Source organism: Emys orbicularis, chromosome 3 (genome assembly GCF_028017835.1).
Source record: "Emys orbicularis isolate rEmyOrb1 chromosome 3, rEmyOrb1.hap1, whole genome shotgun sequence".
Taxonomy (NCBI): domain Eukaryota; kingdom Metazoa; phylum Chordata; order Testudines; family Emydidae; genus Emys; species Emys orbicularis.
The window spans coordinates 214,325,311-214,347,509 of record NC_088685.1 but is presented as its reverse complement, the minus strand read 5'-3'; the positions used below and the strand labels follow the sequence as shown (position 1 = coordinate 214,347,509).

General features: G+C 51.3%; 3 protein-coding genes across 4 annotated transcripts in view; 2 read left to right on the top strand and 1 right to left on the bottom strand.

The window, feature by feature from the left end:
• PPP2R5D (protein phosphatase 2 regulatory subunit B'delta) overlaps nucleotides 1–2,495 on the top strand; it is a 42,198-nt gene extending 39,703 nt beyond the window's left edge. For both annotated transcript variants that reach the window (XM_065402066.1, XM_065402067.1), the window contains one exon: nucleotides 1,354–2,495. In XM_065402066.1, coding sequence (XP_065258138.1) covers nucleotides 1,354–1,491 — 138 coding nt within the window. In that variant the 3' untranslated portion in view covers nucleotides 1,492–2,495. The remainder of the gene's footprint in view (nucleotides 1–1,353) is intronic.
• An 8-nt stretch (nucleotides 2,496–2,503) lies between these two features.
• On the bottom strand, nucleotides 2,504–8,830 carry MEA1 (male-enhanced antigen 1). The gene is made up of 4 exons (XM_065402070.1): nucleotides 8,811–8,830; nucleotides 7,394–7,697; nucleotides 5,520–5,625; nucleotides 2,504–5,300 (listed from the first exon to the last, which is right to left on the bottom strand). The coding sequence occupies exons 2-4, from the start codon at nucleotides 7,679–7,681 to the stop codon at nucleotides 5,137–5,139; spliced, it is 558 nt and encodes a 185-aa protein (XP_065258142.1). The 5' UTR covers nucleotides 7,682–7,697; nucleotides 8,811–8,830; the 3' UTR covers nucleotides 2,504–5,136.
• A 2,456-nt stretch (nucleotides 8,831–11,286) lies between these two features.
• Nucleotides 11,287–22,199, top strand: part of KLHDC3 (kelch domain containing 3) — a 37,724-nt gene continuing 26,811 nt past the window's right edge. The window contains exons 1-2 of the mRNA XM_065400477.1: nucleotides 11,287–11,354; nucleotides 13,256–13,379. The gene's annotated coding sequence lies outside the window, so the exon portion shown is untranslated. The remainder of the gene's footprint in view (nucleotides 11,355–13,255; nucleotides 13,380–22,199) is intronic.

Sequence of the window (22,199 nt, the reverse complement as noted above, 5' to 3'; positions counted from 1 at the left end):
ATCAGAGCTGAGTCCATCTAGTCCAGTATCCAGGGGCCAGCACCAGATGCTTCAGAGGAAATGTTAAAAACTCCACAGTAGGAAGCGGTGAGAGAGTTAGAGATTCTTAAACCCTGAAGGAGGAGGATTTATCACCCCTCAAACATGTAGTATTGGCTGTTCTACTTCTGCATAGTCTTGCACTCCGTATGAACGTCCAGCTCCTCTGAGTCGTGCTGAGGTCACATGTGAGCCCAGGAGTGTGTCTATAGTTAGGGCCCTACCAAATTCACACCCATGAAAAACGCGTCACGGACCATGAAATCTGGTGTTTTGTGGGCTTTTACCCGATACTATGCAGATTTCACAGGGCAGACCAGCGTTTCTCAAATTGGGGGTCCTGACCCAAAAGGGAGTTGCAGGGGGTCACAAGATTATTTTAGGGGGGGTCGTAGTATTGCCAACCTTACTTCTGCGCTGCCTTCAGAGCTGGGCGACCGGAGAGCAGCGGGTGTTGGCCGGGCACCCAGCTCTGAGGGCAGTGCCCTGCCAGCAGCAGCGCAGAAGTCAGGGTGGCAATTCCATACCAGGCCATCCTGCCTTCAGAGCGGGGCGGCCGGAGAGCAGCGGGTGTTGGCCGGGCACCCAGCTCTGAGGGCAGCGCCCTGCCAGCAGCAGCGCAGAAGTCAGGGTGGCAATTCCATACCAGGCCACCCTGACTTCTGCGCTGCTGCCTTCAGAGCGGGGCGGCCGGAGAGCGGCAGCTGCTGACTGAGGGCCCAGCTCTGCAGACAGCAGCGCAGAAGGGTGGCAATACCTTACCAGGCCATCCTTATCACTATGCTGCTGCTGGCGACAGCTCTCCAGCTGCCCAGCTCTGAAGGCAGCGCCGCCGCCAGCAGCCGCACTGAAGTAAGGGTAGCAGTACTGTGAAGCCCCCGTACAAGAACCTTGCGACCCCCCCACATCTCCTTTTTGGGTCAGGACCCTACAATTACAACACCGTGAAATTTCAGATTTAAATATGAATGAATGAAATTTATAATTTTCAATATCCTATGACCGTGAAATGGACCATGAATTTGGTAGAGCCGCATGTGGCTCTGGGTAGTAGGCAGAATCCCTCCCCAGCAAGCAGGGCTTCCTTAATCATAGGCAGCTGGGTGGAGCCTTGCTGTTACTGCTCACCGTTGTCTCTTCTCACAGGGAGAGCAAGGGGCACGTGAGCAAGAGCCCCCTCTGTTCCCTCTGGGCTGGGGAAAGGGGAGAAGCTCAAAGTTGATCTGGGTGAGAGTGAAGGGCCTGGGACTCTCGCTGGGTGGGCGGTTAGTTCAGCTCCTGAAGCTGAGCGCTGACCGTGGGCTTTGTCTCTAGATGCTGAAAGACATCAAGAAGGAGAAGGTTTTGCTGCGTCGGAAATCTGAGCTTCCTCAGGATGTCTACACTATAAAAGCCCTGGAGGCCCACAAGAGAGCAGAAGAATTCCTCACCTCAAGCCAAGAGGCGCTCTGACGGGCTAGGGAGCTGCCCTGGGAGGCCTGGCCCCCATTTCCCCCCCCCCGGGGTACCCAGAAATGCACTTGGTTCTAATGTATAACTAGGGAATGAACATGGTGAGCTGTGCCTGTCCACGCCATTCTCATTCTTTCAGGGTAGATTTGGTTTTACATTGTACCTCGTATCTCATTGCATTGTTACATCCTCCTGCTTTTTCCTTTAACGCTGTTTTGTGTGCGCGTTTGCAAAGGGAGCCCGGCCAGTCCATGTTCGCATCATTCCATTCCCTGCTACTTACTGACGCAGGACCAAAGCCTCCCCCAAACGCTCAGTGTCTGGGTGGGATTCCTCAGCCAGAGACTACATCACATGGTTCTGCACACAGCCCAAGGCCCTGTGCACGGACCATCCTCCACACCCACCCCTGCTCCATCTGTGCATCAGAGACCCGTAGCCATGACAGCGGAGAGAGGCTCGGTTGGTTGAATCAAGTCCATCCACAGGGCAGGTTTGTTCACTACAGTGAGTTCTCAAGGGCCTTTTCTAGTCGCATTGTAACTGTCCTCGATGGGAGGTGATTCCACTGGTTAATAATCTGGCTTGGCAAGAACAGTTATTTACCTTAACTTTTCCTTTACTTAACTGAATCTCCCCAGTCTGTTCTCTCCCCCTCCTCCCACCCCCACCATAAGGTGGGCTAATCCTTTTCTGGGTGAAGTGCTCTGCAGTCTCTGAATGTAAGCACATTATTACTCATATTCCTTTGTACCCCCCTCAAATAATTACCCTCTCCCTTCTTCGGTTAGCATGATTCCCCCACCCCCCAAAGGTTTTTATTGGCCAAACTCTGAGGAAAGATTGTCACTTCCTCCAACCATTGTTGCTCCCGTCTTAAGTTCCCTCAGACTTGTCACTGTATTTCCAGTAATGAAGTGCCCGAATTTAACATGCTATTCCAGGAGCACGTGACCAATGTGTCCCTGCTCTGTGATGTGTCTGCATACTCAACCCCAAGTTGTGCTAGCCTCGGTTCGTTGCCATATCACGGGGGCATCCGCTGCTCCATCGCTACGCCAGCCGTCGGGTCCAGGAAGCTTGTGCTGGTAGCCTCGCTCCTGTGAGCCGCCGGCAGTAAAGTTATAGGCGTGTCTTGGGCCACTTTAAGTTTGGAAGCATTCTGTTGCTCTGCATTTTGGAATCTGTAGCTGCTGCAGGTGTTGATCAAGGCTCACCTTACGCTGGCCATGTAGGAGGCTAGTTCTCGTCTGTTGTGCAGCTGTTTGTTCTCTTGTAGCATAGAAGGGACTAGTTATGCTATTTCATCCTTAGGAATGTATTTGCCAATAGCCCAGGTAGGTAATCTTCACCCTGGCAGGTAATCTATGGGTGCTATTGGCTGGGGTGCTGCAGTGTTTTGGTGGTTCTCTCCTGAGCACTCGATTTTTGTATCACAGCTCTCCCCATTGTCACCCTGGGGAGGCTAGTTTTTAAAGGGCGTGAGTGGGTTCGCTGAACCTTTAAACAAATACTGGCCTCACTCATAACAGATTGACAGCACCGGCCAACCCACTCAAGCCCTAACTGCATTTCCAAATGGAAAAACCCTAGAGTATCATATCTGCTCTGCCTGTCTAAGGGTATTCCCTGCTCCAGCTCTGGGGTGTCTGTCTGCTAGGGTTCCCCGTGGGAGACAGTGCTCTAGCCTCCTACTTCTCACTCCTGACCTTCAGCCTGTTTTTCCTTCCTTAACTTCACCCCACTGCTCCTACTTCATTCCCACCCCTAACTCATGTTAAATTCCTCTCGTTTAAACCCTTCACAGGTATCTCCTCTCCCCCGCGCCCTATTTAGCTTTCTCCTGAGTCATTCCTTCCACACCCTGGCTCATTCACATTCTTTTGAATTCCCTCATGCTAGATGTGCCCGTCTTCCCCCAGAAGCCCCCAGCAGAGGTGGAGGGGATGGTAATTTACATAGTAGGTTCTTTAATCCTTTGGAGATCTCTCTCTCTTCTCTCCCAGCCCCAAACAGAACGGCCTCTCCTGTCTGCTTCACACTGGGGGCTACTTCAAGTCTCTTCTGGATCCATGAATCAGATTTGGGAGGTTACTGCTTACTTTGAGTGTGAGTGTTAGCATGGAGCCAGGTGCTAACACTTACCACATACCTGGCCCAGCACCTCCACTGGCTATGTAGCAGCTGTTATACTGGAGTAGGGGCAAGGAAGGTAGGCAAGAGTCTGTGGGGATGGGTGGCTGAGCCCTTTATGACACTGGTGGAGCAGAAAGGGGCACTGGGCTGAGGGAATGGAAGGGGAAGAACTAAGAAGGCGGCTTGGCCTTGGTTGTAACACACATTAGCAAGCTGCCTGTCAGCCCACCCCTGAATTGCTCCAGAAGGTTCCAGGGAGCAGGCACTGCCCCACTGGAGAGTGCAGCGGGAGTAGATGGCCTGAACGCTGTAGAGAAGTGGTTTGGCTGTAGAAGAGATGGAGGCTGTAGCTGCATTTCAGGCTAGGATTTTCCTGGGGGTGGGCTCTGGTGCCTGTCCTGAAGTGAGCAGCAGTGAAACTTTCCATGTCTAACCAGGACAGCACCACTGCCTGGGTGGGTTGTACCTGCAGCACAGGAATGGAGCATTGTGTGCTGGATGACTTAGACGAATACATAGCCCTCTTCTTAATCTTCTTGGGGGCAGGGAAGTTTGTGTTCAGTACTTTAACATTAAATTTTGTTTGCTGCCTATTCATTCCCATGTCCTATATCTGTAAGGTGGGGCAGTGTGAGAAAGGGGTGAGTGCATGCAGCACCTCTGCAGAACTATCATCCGACAGAATTACAGCCAGGACACGGCCCTTGGTAACTGTCTGCCAGGCCCTTGTCTTTTGTACAACATTTATTTCCTAGTATTCTGCCTGTGCCCTCCCCACTCGCACAGACAGAGTTGGAGCTGCCTCTGCCACTTCTCACATAGCCCCTCCCTTCATGAGGGAAAAGCAAAACTAAACAATGCAGTCACCCCCTGGACACAAGTATTAAACTGCTTACAGGTCATATGTACATATGGTGTACTTTATTTTCAGTAGAGCATTATAGTATGAAAGTGTTGGATTTTGTACAGATGTCCCTGTATGTACAGAACTAAATAAAATGGATCTCTTGAAAAGACAACACGCTGGACTCGACCTCCTGTGACATGGTATAGCACAGCTGTTTGCCCTCTACAGCACTTGGGGGCAGCACATGCATGGGTGAGGAGGGAAATACCCTTTCCCTCACTGTGATCCACGGGCACCTAGTGCAGATCTGTTGTTCCTCACAGACAGACCTGGCTAGAGACAATAACGCTCTGCCCTGGGAAGTTACGAAGGCAGTCCAGTTCCTTGGGGGCAGAGAACTACTACTGGGCTAGCATGAGGACACCACAATAACTGACAAACTATCCAACGGCCGGGAGTGGGAAAGGAAGAGACAAGGAAACAGATTTCCTCAGTGGGAGACAAACTGAGCATCTTAGCGCTTCAGCGCCGGGGGAGGTCATTGACCCGTCCAGAGAAGGATGGTGGTGGTCTGCCTCCCATACATAACCCGAGGTTAAAGTGCACAGGGTAGCACTTTGTACTCAGCTCTCTTGATAGGGACCTGACCCTGGCTCTGCACTTCATTTCCATTCCGGCCTAGAGGTGCTGAGACTCTGCCTGGCCTGCAGCGTTCGCTGCACCATAGCCGTCCACTGATCATCCGAGATCTCGCTGGCCCATGCAGGGATCCCCAGGGTAGGGAGCTTCACGCCAGCCATCGTCCTTTTCACCAACTCCACGTGTGCTAGAGCCAAACAAAGTCAGAGCATGAGACCAGCAGCTGCTGCTAGAGATAGCGCCCCGGCCCAATGCCTTCAAACAGCCAGGCTTGGGGAGCTCTGCTCCACCTCCAAGCAGCCAGGTACTGGTGCTGATACAACGCCCAGCATGAGAGAGCTACCTCTTTCTCTATCCCCAACAAATGCCACTTCAGTCTAGAATAGAGGGAAGGGGATTCTCTTACCTGGATCCATGGGGATGGAACTTCGGCTGCTCTGAGCTGCAGCTCCGTCCTCCTCGTCCTCCTCCTCGCTATCCACAGGGGGGTCCGGCAGGTGCAGCCTCAGCATCTGCGGTGCATAACAAAATCCTCACAAGTTTCAGCAAAGCCTAGGGCAGAAACATGGTCTCCCTCTGCATCCATCCTCCTGTACAGACCCTCGCTATGCTCCCCAGGACTACCAACCCAAAGAATCGCAAGTCAGATCCCCAAAATCATGAGATTTAATAAAAGACTAAGTCAGGATTTTTGGTCTGTCTTGATTTAACATCCCCTCCTCCCTCCCTCCGTGTGCCACAATCCGTGCTGACAGGTTTAGAGTGAGTAATGCAGTTCTGGGCCCTGCTGAAAGAGCTGTCACTAAAGAACCCAACTGAGCTCAGGGCCCCATTGTGCAAGGAGCTGTACAACCATAGCAAGAGACAGGCCTGGCCCCGAAGAGACTGCAAACTAGTGCAAAGCATAACGCTGTGTCTGTAACCCGCCCCCCCCCCCCCATCTTATCTATACAATAGACAACCATTGGATGGGAACTTTTCACACTTGCTGAGCGGCTCAGGAGTCAAACGACACCTACAGGTGAAGGCTCTACAGCTCATTACCAATGCTCTGAGGCAGTCAGCCCACCCCACTAAGCTCTAATGTTGCACCTTTAGTTACGTGGCTTATTTTCTGGAAAGATGTTTATTAAATCAAGTTCTGTCCTTTCTGGAGTTTACAGGCAGGGTCTGCCACTCTGCACACACAGGCAGTCTCCCACATACCACTCTCAAAAACCTGCCACTCCCGCTTCATGAAGGGCCTGCTCCAATTAACCAAAATGCAAACACTACAGAAGTAACAAAGCCAATATTAACACAACATCCCAATTCACTTCTAAATACACTATTTTGCAATATACAATCAGCCCAATGGTTACTGCAGTGTATATTTTATCACCTCAAGTGTCATCAGCAGGTTTCAAACCAGAGCCACAGCACAGCCCTCTACCAGGCCAGCTACAGATCAGCTGATGAGAGACAAAGCACATGGTTACTCTATGGACCAGCCCTTACAAGGAGGCACCACACGGGTCACCAGCGGGTTACACAAGGATTTGAAAGGCTGCAGCAGTGGAACTACAGGCATCGTGATTCTTGGTTTCTGTGGTCTTGCAATTACATTTGACAACAACCGCCCTGTTAATATCACCTGCAGGGACTGAAGCCTGGCTCTGTACACGTAAATGCACAAGCCTCTACCACTCGAGCTAAGAACAAGCTCTCTTAGCATGGAGCCATCAACTTCTCTGAGGTCCAGCTGCTAAAAGGTGACCAAGCCGTACTGTGTTAGTGTGGGTCACAGACCATTATTTCGGAAAGCCTGGGGGGGAGAGGGGGGAGGAGAGACACAAAGTAGATAATGTAACAGAGCCAAGCTGCAGAGATCAGAGCTCTACTTCCAGCTTTGCCAGAAGTGACCTTGTGGACGCTCATTTATGCTGTCTGTGGAAAGGGGGATCGATATGTTAGCCCCGAGGCAGCAGTAGGAGTCCATGGTTCATACGGGATGTGAAGTGCAAGGAATAGTTACAGCAGCTAGTGGAAGAGCTGGGACTAGAACTCATGATTCCAGTGATGCAGTTTAGTGCTCCTAGGCTTACAGGGCATTGTGGGGGGAGCCGGGTGCTCTCAGATTCTGCTTCCCCAAAAACACGTGAGGGATAGAGCTCCTCATGTCATGGCAAGACAGCCCCCAGCAAGGGCCTGTATCACTTTACTCATACTAAGTTCACAAGATGGCAGCGGTGCCCCCCATCTGCCCTGCACACTCCCCCCCCACAGACATCCCCATGTGACCTGCAATCGCTCCTGGATGCCAGGGGCTGTCTCTGCAGGGCCCGGTATCCCCTCAGGGGCCAGCGAACCCTGGCCCCACGACCCCAGCTCTGGATCCTGGCTCAGGGGCTGGTAGAAGTAGCCATTGCCGCCCTCTTCCTCCTCCTCCTCCTCGGGCTCCTCGCTGCTCCAGTCTCCGGGGGGGTCCAGGGCTCCCTCAGGCACCTCCTGCGGGCCCAGCTCCTCGTGCTCATTGGGACAGATCCGCTCGGGGCCCATTGTCCGTGCAGCCACCAGCTCCGCGGCCATGCGCCAGCGCCTCAGCCTACAGGGGGACTGGGTCAAAGCAGCTCCAGCCCGACACAGACTTCCAGCACTGGGCCTCGCCCCCCCCCACACCCCCGTGCTGGGCCCCCCCAACTGCCCCCCCCACACACCCCCGTGCTGGGCCCCCCTACACCCCCGTGCTGGGCCCCCTCAACCGCCCCCCCCACAGCCCCGTGCTGGGCCCCCCCCCAACCGGCCCCCCCACACCCCCGTGCTGGGCCCCCTCAACCGCCCCCCCCCCACACCCCCATGCTGGGCCCCCTCAACCGGCCCCCCCCTACACCCCCGTGATGGGCCCCCTCAACCGGCCCCCCCCCACACCCCGTGCTGGGCCCCCCCAACTGCCCCCCCCACACCCCCGTGCTGGGCCCCCCTACACCCCCGTGCTGGGCCCCCTCAACCGCCCCCCCCACAGCCCCGTGCTGGGCCCCCCCCAACCGGCCCCCCACAGCCCCGTGCTGGGTCCCCCTACACCCCCGTGCTGGGCCCCCTCAACTGCCCCCCCCACAGCCCCGTGCTGGGCCCCCCCCACACCCCCATGCTGGGCCCCCCCCAACCGGCCCCCCCACAGCCCCGTGCTGGGCCCCCTCAACCGCCCCCCCCACAGCCCCGTGCTGGGCCCCCCCAACCGGCCCCCCCCACAGCCCCGTGCTGGGCCCCCCCCAACCGGCCCCCCCCACAGCCCCGTGCTGGGTCCCCCCAACCGGCCCCACACACACCCCCGTGCTGGGCCCCCCTACACCCCCGTGCTGGGCCCCCCCAACCGCCCCCACACACACACCCGTGCTGGGCCCCCCCAACCGGCCCCCCCACAGCCCCGTGCTGGGCCCCCTCAACCGCCCCCCCACAGCCCCGTGCTGGGCCCCCTCAACCGCCCCCCCCACAGCCCCGTGCTGGGCCCCCCCAACCGGCCCCCCCCTCCACACCCCCGTGCTGGGCCCCCCCAACCGGCCCCCCCACACACACACCCGTGCTGGGCCCCCCCAACCGGCCCCCCCTCCACGCCCCCGTGCTGGCCCCCCCCCCTCCACGCCCGGCCCCCCCCCCCCACACCCCCGTGCTGTCCCCCCAATACCCCCCCAGGCCCCCTTTGCCTGCAGGGGCAGCTCACCAAATCCGGGCCCGGGTCCCTCCCGGTCTCCAGGCAGGAGCGAGATTTCCTGCTTTAGCCACCGGACGCGGAAATCCGGATTTGTCCAATGGGGATGACGTCACAGATAGGACTTATGGGTATTGTAGTTACATTGTCACTCCCAGCCCCCTCCCCCATAGCCCCCTCAACCCCCCCATGGCCCCTCCCTCTCCCCCTGTCACTCCCTCAGAGCCCCCTGGATCTTCCTCCTCCCCAAATCACCCCGCTCAGAGCCCCCCATGGCCTCTCCCCATCACCCTCCTCCCCTCAGAGCCCCCATGGCCCTTTCTCTTCATCATCCCCTCAGAGTCCTCCATTGCCCTCCCTGCCCCCTGTGGCACCCCCACCAGAACCCATTCAATACACTGAGGGGTAGTTACGGAACAACTACCCCCAGTGAACGTTTCCTTCTGAAGTCAGAGGTTGGCGTGTACTCTGAAGCAGCAGTGTGTATGTATATTGCTTCCAAAACTCTTGTTTTTAATATTTACTGTGACAACTCTGCATATTCTTCTTCACAGGTTTGTGGATTTTAAGAATAGAAAGGGTCCAATATGATCAGTCTGGTCTGCACAGCACCATGTCACCCAGTGAGTCCTTTATTTTACTACATACAAGCATAACTGGGTTAAAAAAAAGAACTAGATAAGTTCCTGGAGGATAGGTCCATCAATTACTATCAGCCGAGACAGTCAGGGATGAAACCCCATGCTCCAGATGCCCATAAACCTCTGACTGCCAGAAGCTGGGATTGGGTGACGGGATGGGAAATTGTCCTGTTCTGTTCATTCCTGCTGAAGCATCCGGCGCTGGCCACTGTCAGAGACACAATACTGGGCTAGATGGACCATTGGTCTGATATAGTATGGGCATTCTTATGAGCCCATTCCTGCTGAATGGGAGTGTCTTTCTTAGAAACATGTCTAGTCTTGATATAAGCACTTCAAGTGACAGAGAATCCACCACGTCCTTAGATAAATTGTTCCAATGGTCCTTTGTTAAAAATGGTCTCCCTATCTCTAGTTTCACCTTCTAGCCATTGGATATTGCTGTGTTCTTGTCTGCTAGATTAAAGACCCCTTGGCTATCAGAAATCTTTCCCCACACTAGATACTTATGGACTGTGATAACTGATAAGCCACTTCTTAAACTGATCTTGTGGAAATAAAATAGATTGAGCTTCTTTGGTCTCTCCCCGTAAGGCAGGTTTTCCAGACTGTTAATCACTCTTGTGGTTCTTTTCTGAATCCTTCCCAATTTGTTAACATCTTTGCAAAGTGTGGACATATACAATGGACACAGTATTCCAGTAATGGTCTCTGTTTGCCATGTACAGTGGTAATAACACATCCCCTGCTTATATATACAAGGATCATATTTGCTCTCTTACCTACCACATCACACTAGAAGATCAGGTTCAGTTGATTTTCCACTCTGATCCCTGTGTCCTTTTCTTGAGTCACTCCAGGATACCGTCCCCACTCTGTAAGGATGGCCTACAGTCTTTGTTCCTAACTGTATGACCTTGTATGTAGCCGTACTAAATCTTGTGTTGTTCAAGTGAGCACAGTTCAGTAAGCTACCCAGATCACTCTGTAGAACCAACCTGTCCTTAACATTATTTACCTCTTCACCATTTTTGTGATATGTGCATACTTTGCCAGCAATGGTTTTATATTTGATTCTATATCATTGATACAGACATTGACTAGCACAGAGACAAGAACAGACCCCCCTGGGATTGCACTAGAAACACACCATTGGATGCTGATTCTCTGTTTACAATGACTGTTTTGAGATCTTTCAGTCTGCATTTAACCCATTGAATAGGTGCTACATTGAGTTGTGTAACCCTGTTTTTGTAATCAGAATATCATGTGGTATGAAGTCATATGCCTTACAGAAAAATAAGTATATTATGTCATCACAGTAAACCGTTGTCAACCACACTTGTAATCTCATCAGTAAAAAAGTATCCAGTCCTCTTTCTACCCCTGTGACATGTTGTGCCCGTCTAGGGGGAGGAATGGGAGGGCAGTGTGGTATAGGGGAGGGGAGTACCGGCGTATGGGGCGGTACGTTGGGAGATACCTGGGGTAAAGTCATGGGGAGGAAGGGGGCATTGGTGGCTTGATGCATTGGGCGGGGCGGGGCGGGGTGGGGGTCGGGGTGGGACTGGAGAAGTGAGGGCAGGGGCATTGGTCAGGGTGGGGGGCAGGGCTGAGGGGGCAGATGCATTGGCGGGGTCGGAGCAGTGGGGGGGCAGCCCGCACTGCACTGAGCCGGGCGGGGCAGGACCCCGTACCGAGCTCTCTCTCGCTCTCTCTGTCTTTCGCAGGGAGGGCGGCTCACGGGACTACAAGTCCCAGGCTGCCCCGCGGCGCGCTCTCTGCGCACGCGCACTAGTCCCGAGCCCCTGCGGGCGGTGCTGCTGGCTCTTGGCAGGTGGCGGCTCGGCCGTTAAACCGGAGCCGCGCGGAGCAGCCACGTCCCCGCCCGTCGCGGGCCGCGCCTGCCCGGCAGGTAGCGTGGGGGGCTGGTGCCTGCTGGGCGTGAGCACTGAGGGAGAGCCGGTGCCCTGCTGGGGAGGTGGGCGGGCGAGCCGGTGTCCTGGGGGGGTGGAGAGCCGGTGCCCTGTTGGGGGCCGGGAGGAGGGAGAGCCGGTGCCCTGCTGGTGGTGGTGGGGGAGAGCCGGTGTCCTACTGGGGGCCGGGAGGCGGGGTGGGCGGGCGGGAGAGCCGGTGCCCTGCTGGGGGTGGGCTGGGGGGGGGGGGGAGAGCCGATGCCCTGCTGGAGGTGGGGGGGGGGAGAGCCGGTGCCCTGCTGGGGGCCGGGAGGCGGGGTCGGCGGGCGGGCGGGAGAGCCGGTGCCCTGCTGGGGGCCGGGAGGCGGGGTCGGCGGGCGGGCGGGAGAGCCGGTGCCCTGCTGGGGGTGGGCTGGGGGGAGAGCCGGTGCCCTACTGGGGGCCGGGGGGCGGGCGGGAGAGCCGGTGCCCTGCTGGGGGTGGGCTGGGGGGGGGGGAGAGCCGGTGCCCTGCTGGGGGCCGGGAGGCGGGGTCGGCGGGCGGGCGGGAGAGCCGGTGCCCTGCTGGGGGTGGGCTGGGGGGGGGGGAGAGCCGATGCCCTGCTGGAGGTGGGGGGGGGAGAGCCGGTGCCCTACTGGGGGCCGGGGGGCGGGCGGGAGAGCCGGTGCCCTACTGGGGTGGGCTGGGGGGGGGGGAGCCGATGCCCTGCTGGAGGTGGGGGGGGGGAGAGCCGGTGCCCTGCTGGGGGCCGGGAGGCGGGGTCGGCGGGCGGGCGGGAGAGCCGGTGCCCTGCTGGGGTGGGCTGGGGGGGGGGGATAGCCGATGCCCTGCTGGAGGGGGGGGGGGAGAGCCGGTGCCCTACTGGGGGCCGGGGGCGGGCGGGAGAGCCGGTGCCCTGCTGGGGGTGGGCTGGGGGGGGGGGGAGAGCCGATGCCCTGCTGGAGGTGGGGGGGGGAGAGCCGGTGCCCTACTGGGGGCCGGGGGGCGGGCGGGAGAGCCGGTGCCCGGCTGGGGGGGGGGAGAGCCGATGCCCTGCTGGAGGTGGGGGGGGGGGAGCCGGTGCCCTACTGGGGGTGGGCTGGGGGGGGGAGAGCCGATGCCCTGCTGGGGGCCGGGGGGCGGGCGGGAGGGCCGGTGCCCTGCTGGGGGCCGGGGGGCGGGCAGGGAGCTGGTGTCCTGCTGCCGATGGAGCAGGGGTGGGACTCTGGGGGGACAGAGCCGGTGCCCTGCTGCAGGAGAGGGGCAGGCAGAGAGCCGGTGCCTCTGTGCCATGTGTCTGGTGCATTGCAATTCGGAGCAGAGCGAGTGTCTGTGGTGCCAGGCAGGCTGGATTGCTCTGGGGCAGCTTGCTGAGGCTCCATTCCGATGTAGCCGGTCACTGGGCTCTTGGTGATGGCAGCAGGCATTGGTATGCCTGGCCTTGGGACGTGGTAATGGCTGGTGGGGTGTGTGGCAGCGGTTATGGTGTGGCAGGGAATGAGTGGTGAGGGTGTCTGGTGGGCAGTAGGAGCTGGTCTGGGGAAGTGGCTGGTCTCATATGTGGTATCTAATCTGAGAAGGGGCCCATAGAGGTCTGGGTTGGAAAATTAAACACAAGTCTATGTAAATGAAGCCCTTAGGGAGGGACTTGTTTTCAAAAGCCCCTAAGTGATTGTGTTTAGTTTCAGGGGGCTTGTGCTCCTTGGTCATTCGGGTATTTCTGAAAATTGTATCCTTAGTTACTAGAATGGATAAACCTCTTCCTCCGGTTCGTGGGTTTTATTTATTTGATGACCCTCTGCAGGGTAAAGGTGTGTGTGGCCTGGGGTTTTGTTTCTTGAAAATGAATCCAATTTGACTTCCATGGCTGGCTTCAGCAAGAGCCCAGACCCTCTGACTTCGTCTCTCCTATTGGTTTCAGAGGGAAAATGGTCCCACTTCTGAAATCCATGGCGGTGATGGTGAGACTGGTGTTTCTGGTGGAGACATTCAAAATGCCCGTAACCCATGGGGATCGGCCTTTCGTTTCAGTTTCTATCACCAAGGTTTGTTGATCTTCAGTTCACCTCGGTCATTATTTATCTCCTGGATCATAAATTCTTGATATGTGCCTCAGTGGAGGTCAGTATCTCCTCGCTGTGTCCCCTGTCCTGAAATTAGAAGTGCATGTGCCTTGGCAAATGGATTGAAAGGTCATCTGATAGGTGCTTATGGACGCTCTTTTGTATGTTCTTGTAACAAAACTTAGTGGACCCCAGTAGCTGGGCCTCTTGTAGCAACAGGACCTGGGGGGTGGGGCAAGGTGGTTATCTTCCTCTTCCCTAATGGAAAACACACATTGCTGCCACACTGGAACATGATGTTCCTCTTCGCACCTTCTGGTGGAGCTTTATCTGAAAGGGCAGAGCCAAGAAATGACTAGTTTAACTGGACTTTCTGCTCTTAAAATCATAGGGTTAAAAGGGATCGCAAGGGTCATCTAGTCTAGTCTAGCCCCCTGCCAAGATACAGGATTTGTTGTGTCTAAACCTTCCAAGACAGATGGCTCCAGCCTCCTTTTGAAAACCTCCAGGGAAGAAGCTTCCACAATCTCCCTAGGCATCTGTTCGTACAGTTAGTGTTTCCTGAGATTTAATCTAAATCTGTTTGAACCCATTGCCTCTTGTCCTGCCCTCTGTGGCAAGAGAGAACAGCTTTTCTCCATCTTTTTTTTCCTATGGCAGCCTTTCAAATATTTAATGTATTCCCCCTTAATCTCCTCTCTTCCAAACTAAACATCTTTCTTCATCTTTGCTGGCTCCCAGTTTCAGATTTCAGAGTAGCAGCCGTGTTAGTCTGTATCCGCAAAAATAACAGGAGTACTTGTGGCACCTTAGAGACTAACAAATTTATTAGAGCATAAGCTTTCGTGGGCTACAACCCACTTCTTCGGATGCATATATGCATATATGCATCCGAAGAAGTGGGTTGTAGCCCACGAAAGCTTATGCTCTAATAAATTTGTTAGTCTCTAAGGTGCCACAAGTACTCCTGTTATTTTTTCCCAGTTTCAGAGGCATCCAGAAGGGTCCTTAGTCTGTTCGTACACAGACATCTCATAGGAGCCTATGACATATACTATCTGGCCTATCAGGTTGCTTGTTGGCAATGTGGATTGAAATCAAGAAACAAATGTGGGCTAAATCTCAGGAAAGACTTCTGGAAAGTGAGGATTGTTCTACACTACAGCTGTAAATCGACCTAAGTTACTCTACTTCAGTTACGTAAGTTACGTATCTGAAGTTGATGTAACTTAGGTCGACTTACAGCAGTGTCTGCTCCGTGCTGTGTGTATGGGAGACGCTCTCCCGCCAACTTACCTTACTCTTCTCAGGGAGCTGGAGTACAGGAGTTGATGGGAGCGCACTCTGCCATCGACTTAGTGGGTCTTCACCTGACCCGCTAAATCGACACCACTGCATCAGATGCAGCAGTGCCAATCTAGCTGTAAGTATAGACAAGTCTGAGATGTATCTGATTGGTGAAAGTCTCCTAAGGAAAGTGGAGGTAACCCCATCACTTAAAATTAGGACTAAGTACATACTTCCATAGGGACCAGTCCTGCACTGGCTCCCATGGGGTGGACTGACATAGGGCTTATATGGAAAACTCCATTAACATCTGATTCTAACCTTCTCAGAATAGCTTCCTGAGCTTGTGTGGCAGATGTATTAGTTACCATGCAGGGAGCTTGTGGGGGTTTCTCTTCATGGCAGGGCCCAGCCAATGCTGAGGGATTTACTTACCACTCTAAAAGCACATGGTTGCTGGTATCTTGCAGTATGACCCCACTCTGACCTTTGGCCTCTGCCAGGCTACTGATAGAAAACTTTCTGCAAAGGCTCTGTGGTAGCTGATAATTTCAGGTCTCTTTCCAGGTGATAGTCCAGCATTTGCACTAATAACATTTTAGCATAATCCGTTTGTGATCTGTTGTTCCTATAAACAACAGTTGAATTGCATTCCCCTTCTAATTCCCTATAGTTTCTAGCTCCTGAAACGCTTCCCCTTCTAGAAATATTCAGCATCCCAATACAGTTAAAATATCAGTGGTTAAAGATACACATGTATCACATGATGGTTATGTTTAAATAGCTTGGTGGTGAGGGGGAAGGGTAAGGGTGGTGATTAAAATGTATGGTCAATATACAATGTGATGTAAATGTTGTTAGGTGTAAGTATGTACCTTATTACGATCAGACACTCATTGAAATGTTTTAGTGTCAGTGACCTGAAACATCAAATAAAATCTCCCCCCCCCCCCCCCCTCCACAAAAAAATCAATTCGGATGAATCCCGAGGGATTAAGCGCAACTTCCCCTGCTCCCCACCTCACTGTTCCCCGGATGTCTTCACTGCAGTTCTGCGATTAATCTTTCCCATTGGATCTGCTTGCTCAGGCTGAGTGGGGAAGCCCCCGCAGTGAGACCTAGTGAACCTGTTTCTCTGTATGTTGCTAAGTACTAGTTGTGTGTAGGGGAGTGAGTTCTAATTATGGATTTAGTGAAGTTTTGGGAGGTGAATGGGGTGCATTGAGGTTGAACAGGTGTTTGGCAAACCCTCACTTCCAGTCATTCTGGTTAGACATGTCCGTGGTTTGAGAGAGGTGGGTTTTTTTCTCCTGAGCAGTTCAGTTGCCTTGTGTGGCTTCATGATGTCTGTTTATAGCAGGTTCCTGTGTGAGTCCTGAGCATTTTATGCATGTCACAGCTGCCCTCAGAGATTCCCTGAGAGCTTTGAACAAACAGCAAATAAGACTTCATGGAGTATCCTGGGAATCTGGGGGAGGGGACTTATGTCTTCTATGTGGTAACCTCTTCTGGTGAGTGCTAGAGATACTGGAAAAGGGAAGGAATTACATAGGGAAGTTTGTAATGGGATGGGCGGGAAAGCTGGCGTGTAGCCTGCGTTGTACAGGAGGTTCAGTATCTGTTCATGAGGCTGTAGAGATGGTGTAATGTCTGTGGTCATTATTCAGGGGATACTGGTATAACTGTAGCTTTAGTACTAATCCCAAAAGCACTTCATACCCATTAATTCTCTCAGCCCCCACTCCATGGGGAAGGTCAGTACTGTTCCATTTTATAGAAGGGCAAATGGATGCAGAGAAGGACACTCAGGGAATCACTGTCGGAGCTGTGATTTGGAACTCTGCATCTTCCTGCTCCCAGTACTTTGTCCAGATCACAAGATGATGCTGTCTGGAGATTCTTGGATGATCTGCCTGCAGAGGGCGTGGTGAGGTGTGTGCACAGTATTGGCTGCTGAAATCTTTCATCCAAGTTGAAATTAATCAGACTAAAATACTTGTTTTTTCAATCTCCTGCTGTCCCTTCTCTAGCCCAGGTGAGGTGACCCAATGGTTATATGGTGACCTTTGTTGTAGCAACATTTTTAGGCATGCATTGTGTCTTACAGGGAATAAGGAAATACTCTCTCCTGAAGATTTGACAATCTGGATGAAGTGTGACATGACATGATATAGAGAGAGAGGGCTTCAGGTGGGAGGAAGGGAGGGAGGTTTGCATAAAATGGCGGATGAGGCTGCTTGTTTTCCCAGGGTGCACCTTGTGTGCGTCCTCTGTTTGAGGTCTTCTTATGTAGATGTTAGGTTGGTGTGAGAGAGTGACTGTGCTGCAGAGACTGGGGAAGAACTGGGTTTTTGGGGAGAGGGAGTTTGTGTGATGTGGAAAGTGGGGAGATATTCTAGGCATAAGGGGACCCTGGAAGAAAGTGCAGATGTGTTTGTGGGACAAAGCAAAGAAAGAAGCATCATGGGAATTGAAATTAGCTGGCACAGAAGCTGAACAGAATAATGGCAGGAGATGGGAAATGAGATATAAACAGGGGCAGTGCTGGTATCTTCCTGAAGGGAAACCTGGGTGAGTTTCTGCTCTCTGAAGTGAGCTGCAAGAGGTACCTGGTGTCTTGAGCAAGCCTCAAGGCTTGTATTTGTGTTAGCAAATTTAGTGGCTGTTTAGCAGCACCATTGTAACCAAATCTAGTGTAACTGGGTTTGTGCTGAAAAAGCCGGTAAATACACTTATGTAGACACAGCCCCTGTATTGCCTGCTGCCTTGGAACAAATAGCCAAAGCAGTGAGTAAATGTCAGGAGTGAATGTAGAAGCTGGATTACTCTGAGGCTGGATCTAATGGTAAGTTGGATGTGCCTGAAATAGAACAGTCTATATGGACAGCTTCAAGCTGGCTGGGGCTATTTTAAGTGCTATTAAACCTTGTGGCTGGCACATCTCAGGACACAGAGCCCTGAGGACTAAGGCAGTAGCACGGTAGGGACTTTCTCTCCTCCATGCACTTTAACAGAGACAGTCGGTGCAGATTTCCCTGCTGCTTGGGGAGTCCTTAGCAGTGGCTGAGATAGCAGGGTGGGGCTTGGGAAATCCAGACTGCTTCTTGCTGGGTCTTCCTATCTGGTTTGGGGATTAAGCGGGAGAGAGCTGGATCTGTGCAATCAGACAAATCTGAGCACTTGCTAGAAATGGCTTTAGCGTCTGTTTCCTTGGCACACAGGTTGATGGGCCAGCCCAGCTGCATGCTCTCATTCCAGCATGGAATGGGTTCTGCTCCATCTGGGCTTGGGTATTATGGGTGTTTTTCTAAGGTTGCCGTCTTGGTCTCAATTTTAGACCACCTTTTATGTTTGTCAGCGAAACTTTTGGCCTGAAAATTCACATGCTTAATTTTAGGCCTGAAAATACATGTAGGGAGTCTGAAGTAAATTAGCCAAGAAATGAGTTGTAGGGCAATGAAAACGTGAAATTTCTTACTTTTGCAAAAAGTTCAGCCATTTTTGTTCACTCCTAATAACACCAGTTTTATAGAGTCAAACTTGAGAACTGGTGCATGGGCTAATTGGGACCAATTTGGTCAAATAGCTATTGCTGTTTCAGAACGTACTTTTCTGATGTAATTTATAGCTGTAATTGTAGCCCTGGGGAAGGACACACAACTTGGCGAGGCTGTCACAACTTGATTGAGGACTGGTTTGCTGAGTTCTCCATATGCTTTAAACAGCTTTGTAGTCAGGGATGGTAGAAATAGCCACACACCACCTGTATTCTAAGGATTAAAGACTCCTGTTTTCTACAGAATGTAGTTTTCCTTTTTTTTGGGGGGGGGGGGGGGGGAAGCTTGTAACCCTTCTAGTCACAAGTTACTATCTAAATGTTACTGGCTCTCAGGAGTGAGTTGCCCCATTCCTCTCAGTGATGAATATCCATCTAAAGACTATAGTTTGTCACTTCTCTGCTGATTGTCCTCAGGGAAACTTCCATCATGGCCGAGTGCCATGCTCACCTGCCGCCCTGGCGCTAATGCTGGGGAGGCTCTTTGCACACGGTCATTGAGCTGCCCCTTGCTACTCTTGCATCAAATAACGAACACTTGCAATTAAAGGAAAACCTATGTAGCCAGTGTGTCAGCTCCGAAGGCTTCTGTGGGGCAGAAGAAGGATTTTGTGCATTTGCATTAAATACCAGTGGTTCATTCTTACTAATCTTTTATTCACTCTTTGGAATTAATCTCCTTGTCCCTTACAAAGTACTAGGAACATGACCAAGGAGAGCTTAAATTACACAGAACATTTTAATTGCCATGCCGAACCAGATCATTGTCCCCCTGTGGTAGGACTCCACCAGTGATCAGTGCGAGGCGCTTCAGAGGAAGAGGAAAGGAGTGCTGCCGTAGCAGTTTACGGAATAACCTGCTCGTAGGGAAGTGTCTTAACTCCTGGCAGTGAGTGACTGGTTTAAGCCCTGATGCTCTAGGGGTGGTATCCCTTCCAAACTTTATCCTTGTTTAATCCTTAGTGTTGTAACTCCGGATAGTCTCATTATCTATACAAAAGTTAATCCATTTATGAATCCTCCTAAGCTTTTGGCCTCAGTGATAGCTAGCGGAGCTCACTGCCAGAAAATTAACTCGCAGTGTGTGGAAAAGTATTTCCTTTGATCAGTTTTGAATTTGCGACCTTTCAACTTCACAGTTGTATCAGAGTGGAAGAATAGGTCAGATAGAATAGCCTGATCTACCTTATCTATATCATTAATTGTTCTAGATCTTCTATGTACCCTCTTAGTTGTCTCATCTTTAAAGTAAATAGCTGTCAATATGTCCACGTGGAAGCAGTTTCATACTGCTAATTGTTTTGCTGCCAGTCTCTAACGAAAGTTCCCCGAGGATGTCTGTATACAATTCTGTACATTTTGGAAAACTTATGGGCAGGTGTTTTCGATATATGTCTCCTTAGCCAGGTATTTCCATAAAGAAACCAAGCATTCATAGCAATGTTATCCAGTCAATGTTTCTCCCTCCCAGAGACAGGGAATCTGTTAAACTGTGGAGTGGATGGTGTGCTGTGTCTAAGCAATTAAAATAACCAAAAAGTGATTCAACCCTAACAAAATATGAAAGAGGTGGTTTAGTGAAAGTTAGAAATTGTGACCTCTTAATGCTCCCTGAAAAATTCTTACACTTAAAAAAAAATCTCAGGCGAATAGCTTCATTAATATTAAGATTGTGAACTTATTCCTTCATGTGAAATATCTGCACAGGAACAGTGGAACATGCATGACTTAGAAAATCTCTGGAAAGATGGTATAAATATTATTCCTAATTAAAATATTAACTTGTAACTTAATACTAGAAACTAAAACTTGGAAATGGAACTTTACCTTGGCTCTTCTTTACTGTAATATTACCCATGAAGTAACATGTACCTGTGAAGTTTGCTGCTACATGTGCAAACCTATGAGAGGTCACGTGCCTGCTCCAAACCACTGAGTTTGATTCTCATGTGTAGGCTATATGGGGAGGAGAGCCAGCCAGATAAAAGATGGCGAGGGAGATCTGCATGGGAGGCAGCACACCAGAAGTGGGTTTGAAGGAGGCATATGAAGTGAAAGAGGATGCTTGGTGGATAAGAAATAGAAGTGATTCAAGCATAAAAGAAGGTAGGGAAGCAGAGAGTAGGTGAAGGAGATAGGGTTGGTAGGAGTGTGGGGCTCAAGGGAGGAGTAGGTAATGAGAGGAAGGGGTGAGGTTATGCCCAACCTGTAAGGGGAGGCCAAGCAGTTTGAATACAGTGTGGCAAAAGACAGGCAGTCACTGACTGGATCTGAGGGGAGTGATGGAGACAGTGGCAGAAAAGGAAGATGGGTTTGGCAACAGCTCTTTGGCTGGCCTGGAGGTGAGGTGAGAGTGGAGATAATCCCCCGGGTTCATTCCTTGCTCTTCATTGTACTTTGATTAATGTTGATTATGCAAATTAGAAGCCATGTTGTGTATTGCTAACAGTATCATTGTTTAATCTTCTATGTTGCGGTCTTGAAAAGATCTTGTATTTAATAGAAATGGACATGTAAAGAGGTGAGAGGCTTGAAAATGAATTAATACTTAACCATGATATGTACGCTTGGTTCTGTTTGTAAAGATGTAAAGTAAAGATAATGTTTAATCATTAGCACACAATATGAATGACAATTAGTTTTTATATGTTTGTTACAAACTTAGATGAACACTTTCAAATATGGGTGCCTAAAGTTAGTCATGCTTCAGAGTAGCAGCCGTGTTAGTCTGTATCCGCAAAAAGAACAGGAGTACTTGTGGCACCTTAGAGACTAACAAATTTATTTGAGCATAAGCTTTCGTGGCTACAGCCCACTTCTGGCTGTAGCCCACGAAAGCTTATGCTCACATAAATTTGTTAGTCTCTAAGGCAGTGTTTTTCAACCTTTTTTTGGGCAAAGGCACACTTGTTTCATGAAAAAAATCACGAGGCACACCACCATTAGAAAATGTTAAAAAATTTAACTCTGTGCCTATATTGACTATATATAAAGTAATTCTCTTGAATAGGAATCAAATAAACACAAAGAAAGTATTTTATAATTACTTTATTATGAAATAGTAAGTAAACAGAAATATGAAAAATTATAAAATACTTTATTCAGTGCGCAACCTGGGCCTGTTTGGCTGAACACAAAGCTGATATTCTGAGCTATTTATAGTCCTTAACATCAGTGGTGGGATTCAAAAATTTTAGTAACCAATTCCCGACATTCAAGCATGGTTTAATATTTTTTTCCCACGGCACACCAGGCAACATCTCGCGGCACACTAGTGTGCCGCGGAACAGTGGTTGAAAAACACTGCTCTAAGGTGCCACAAGTACTCCTGTTTTTTAAAGTTAGTCACGTAATCCAAATGGCCTGATTTCTTTTCAAAGGTGATGAACACCCAACTCTTATTGACTTTGCTTTGATGTACGTCTCTACTTTTTAGGGATGTGTTTGAAAACTTTGGCCTGTGTGACTTGTAACTTGCATCAGGGTGAGTTAGGGCTTCGGGTAAAAATAGTGAATGTGGGATTTTCAAAAGCAGTTTGTAGTAGCCTAATTCTACTCCCTGACTGGGTCTGTCAGGGACAGAATGCTCCCAAACATCACCCACTACGTAAACTTTTTTAAAAGACTGAAAATGTTCTTCTGCTGAAAGCTGCTGCATCCGCAATAGAACCAACTTTTAAAATGCCATAAATTTCATCGTGCTAAAAGGTTCAGAGTGCAACTGTGTGTTGAATGATTAACAAACCTGACAAAATATCAAACTTTACAGGCAAGAGCAAGACTTGCTATGGCCTTGTAAGGGATAAAGAATTAACAAATGCTGTAGATTGGTGCTTACTGCTAAATATGGCTTTAAGAATCCATTACCAATCAGCTGTGCTTAACAAAACAACAAGCTTTAGGACTGTGGGTGTATGGAGAACATATTGGGCTGTCAAATGCAGTTCCAGAAACCATCC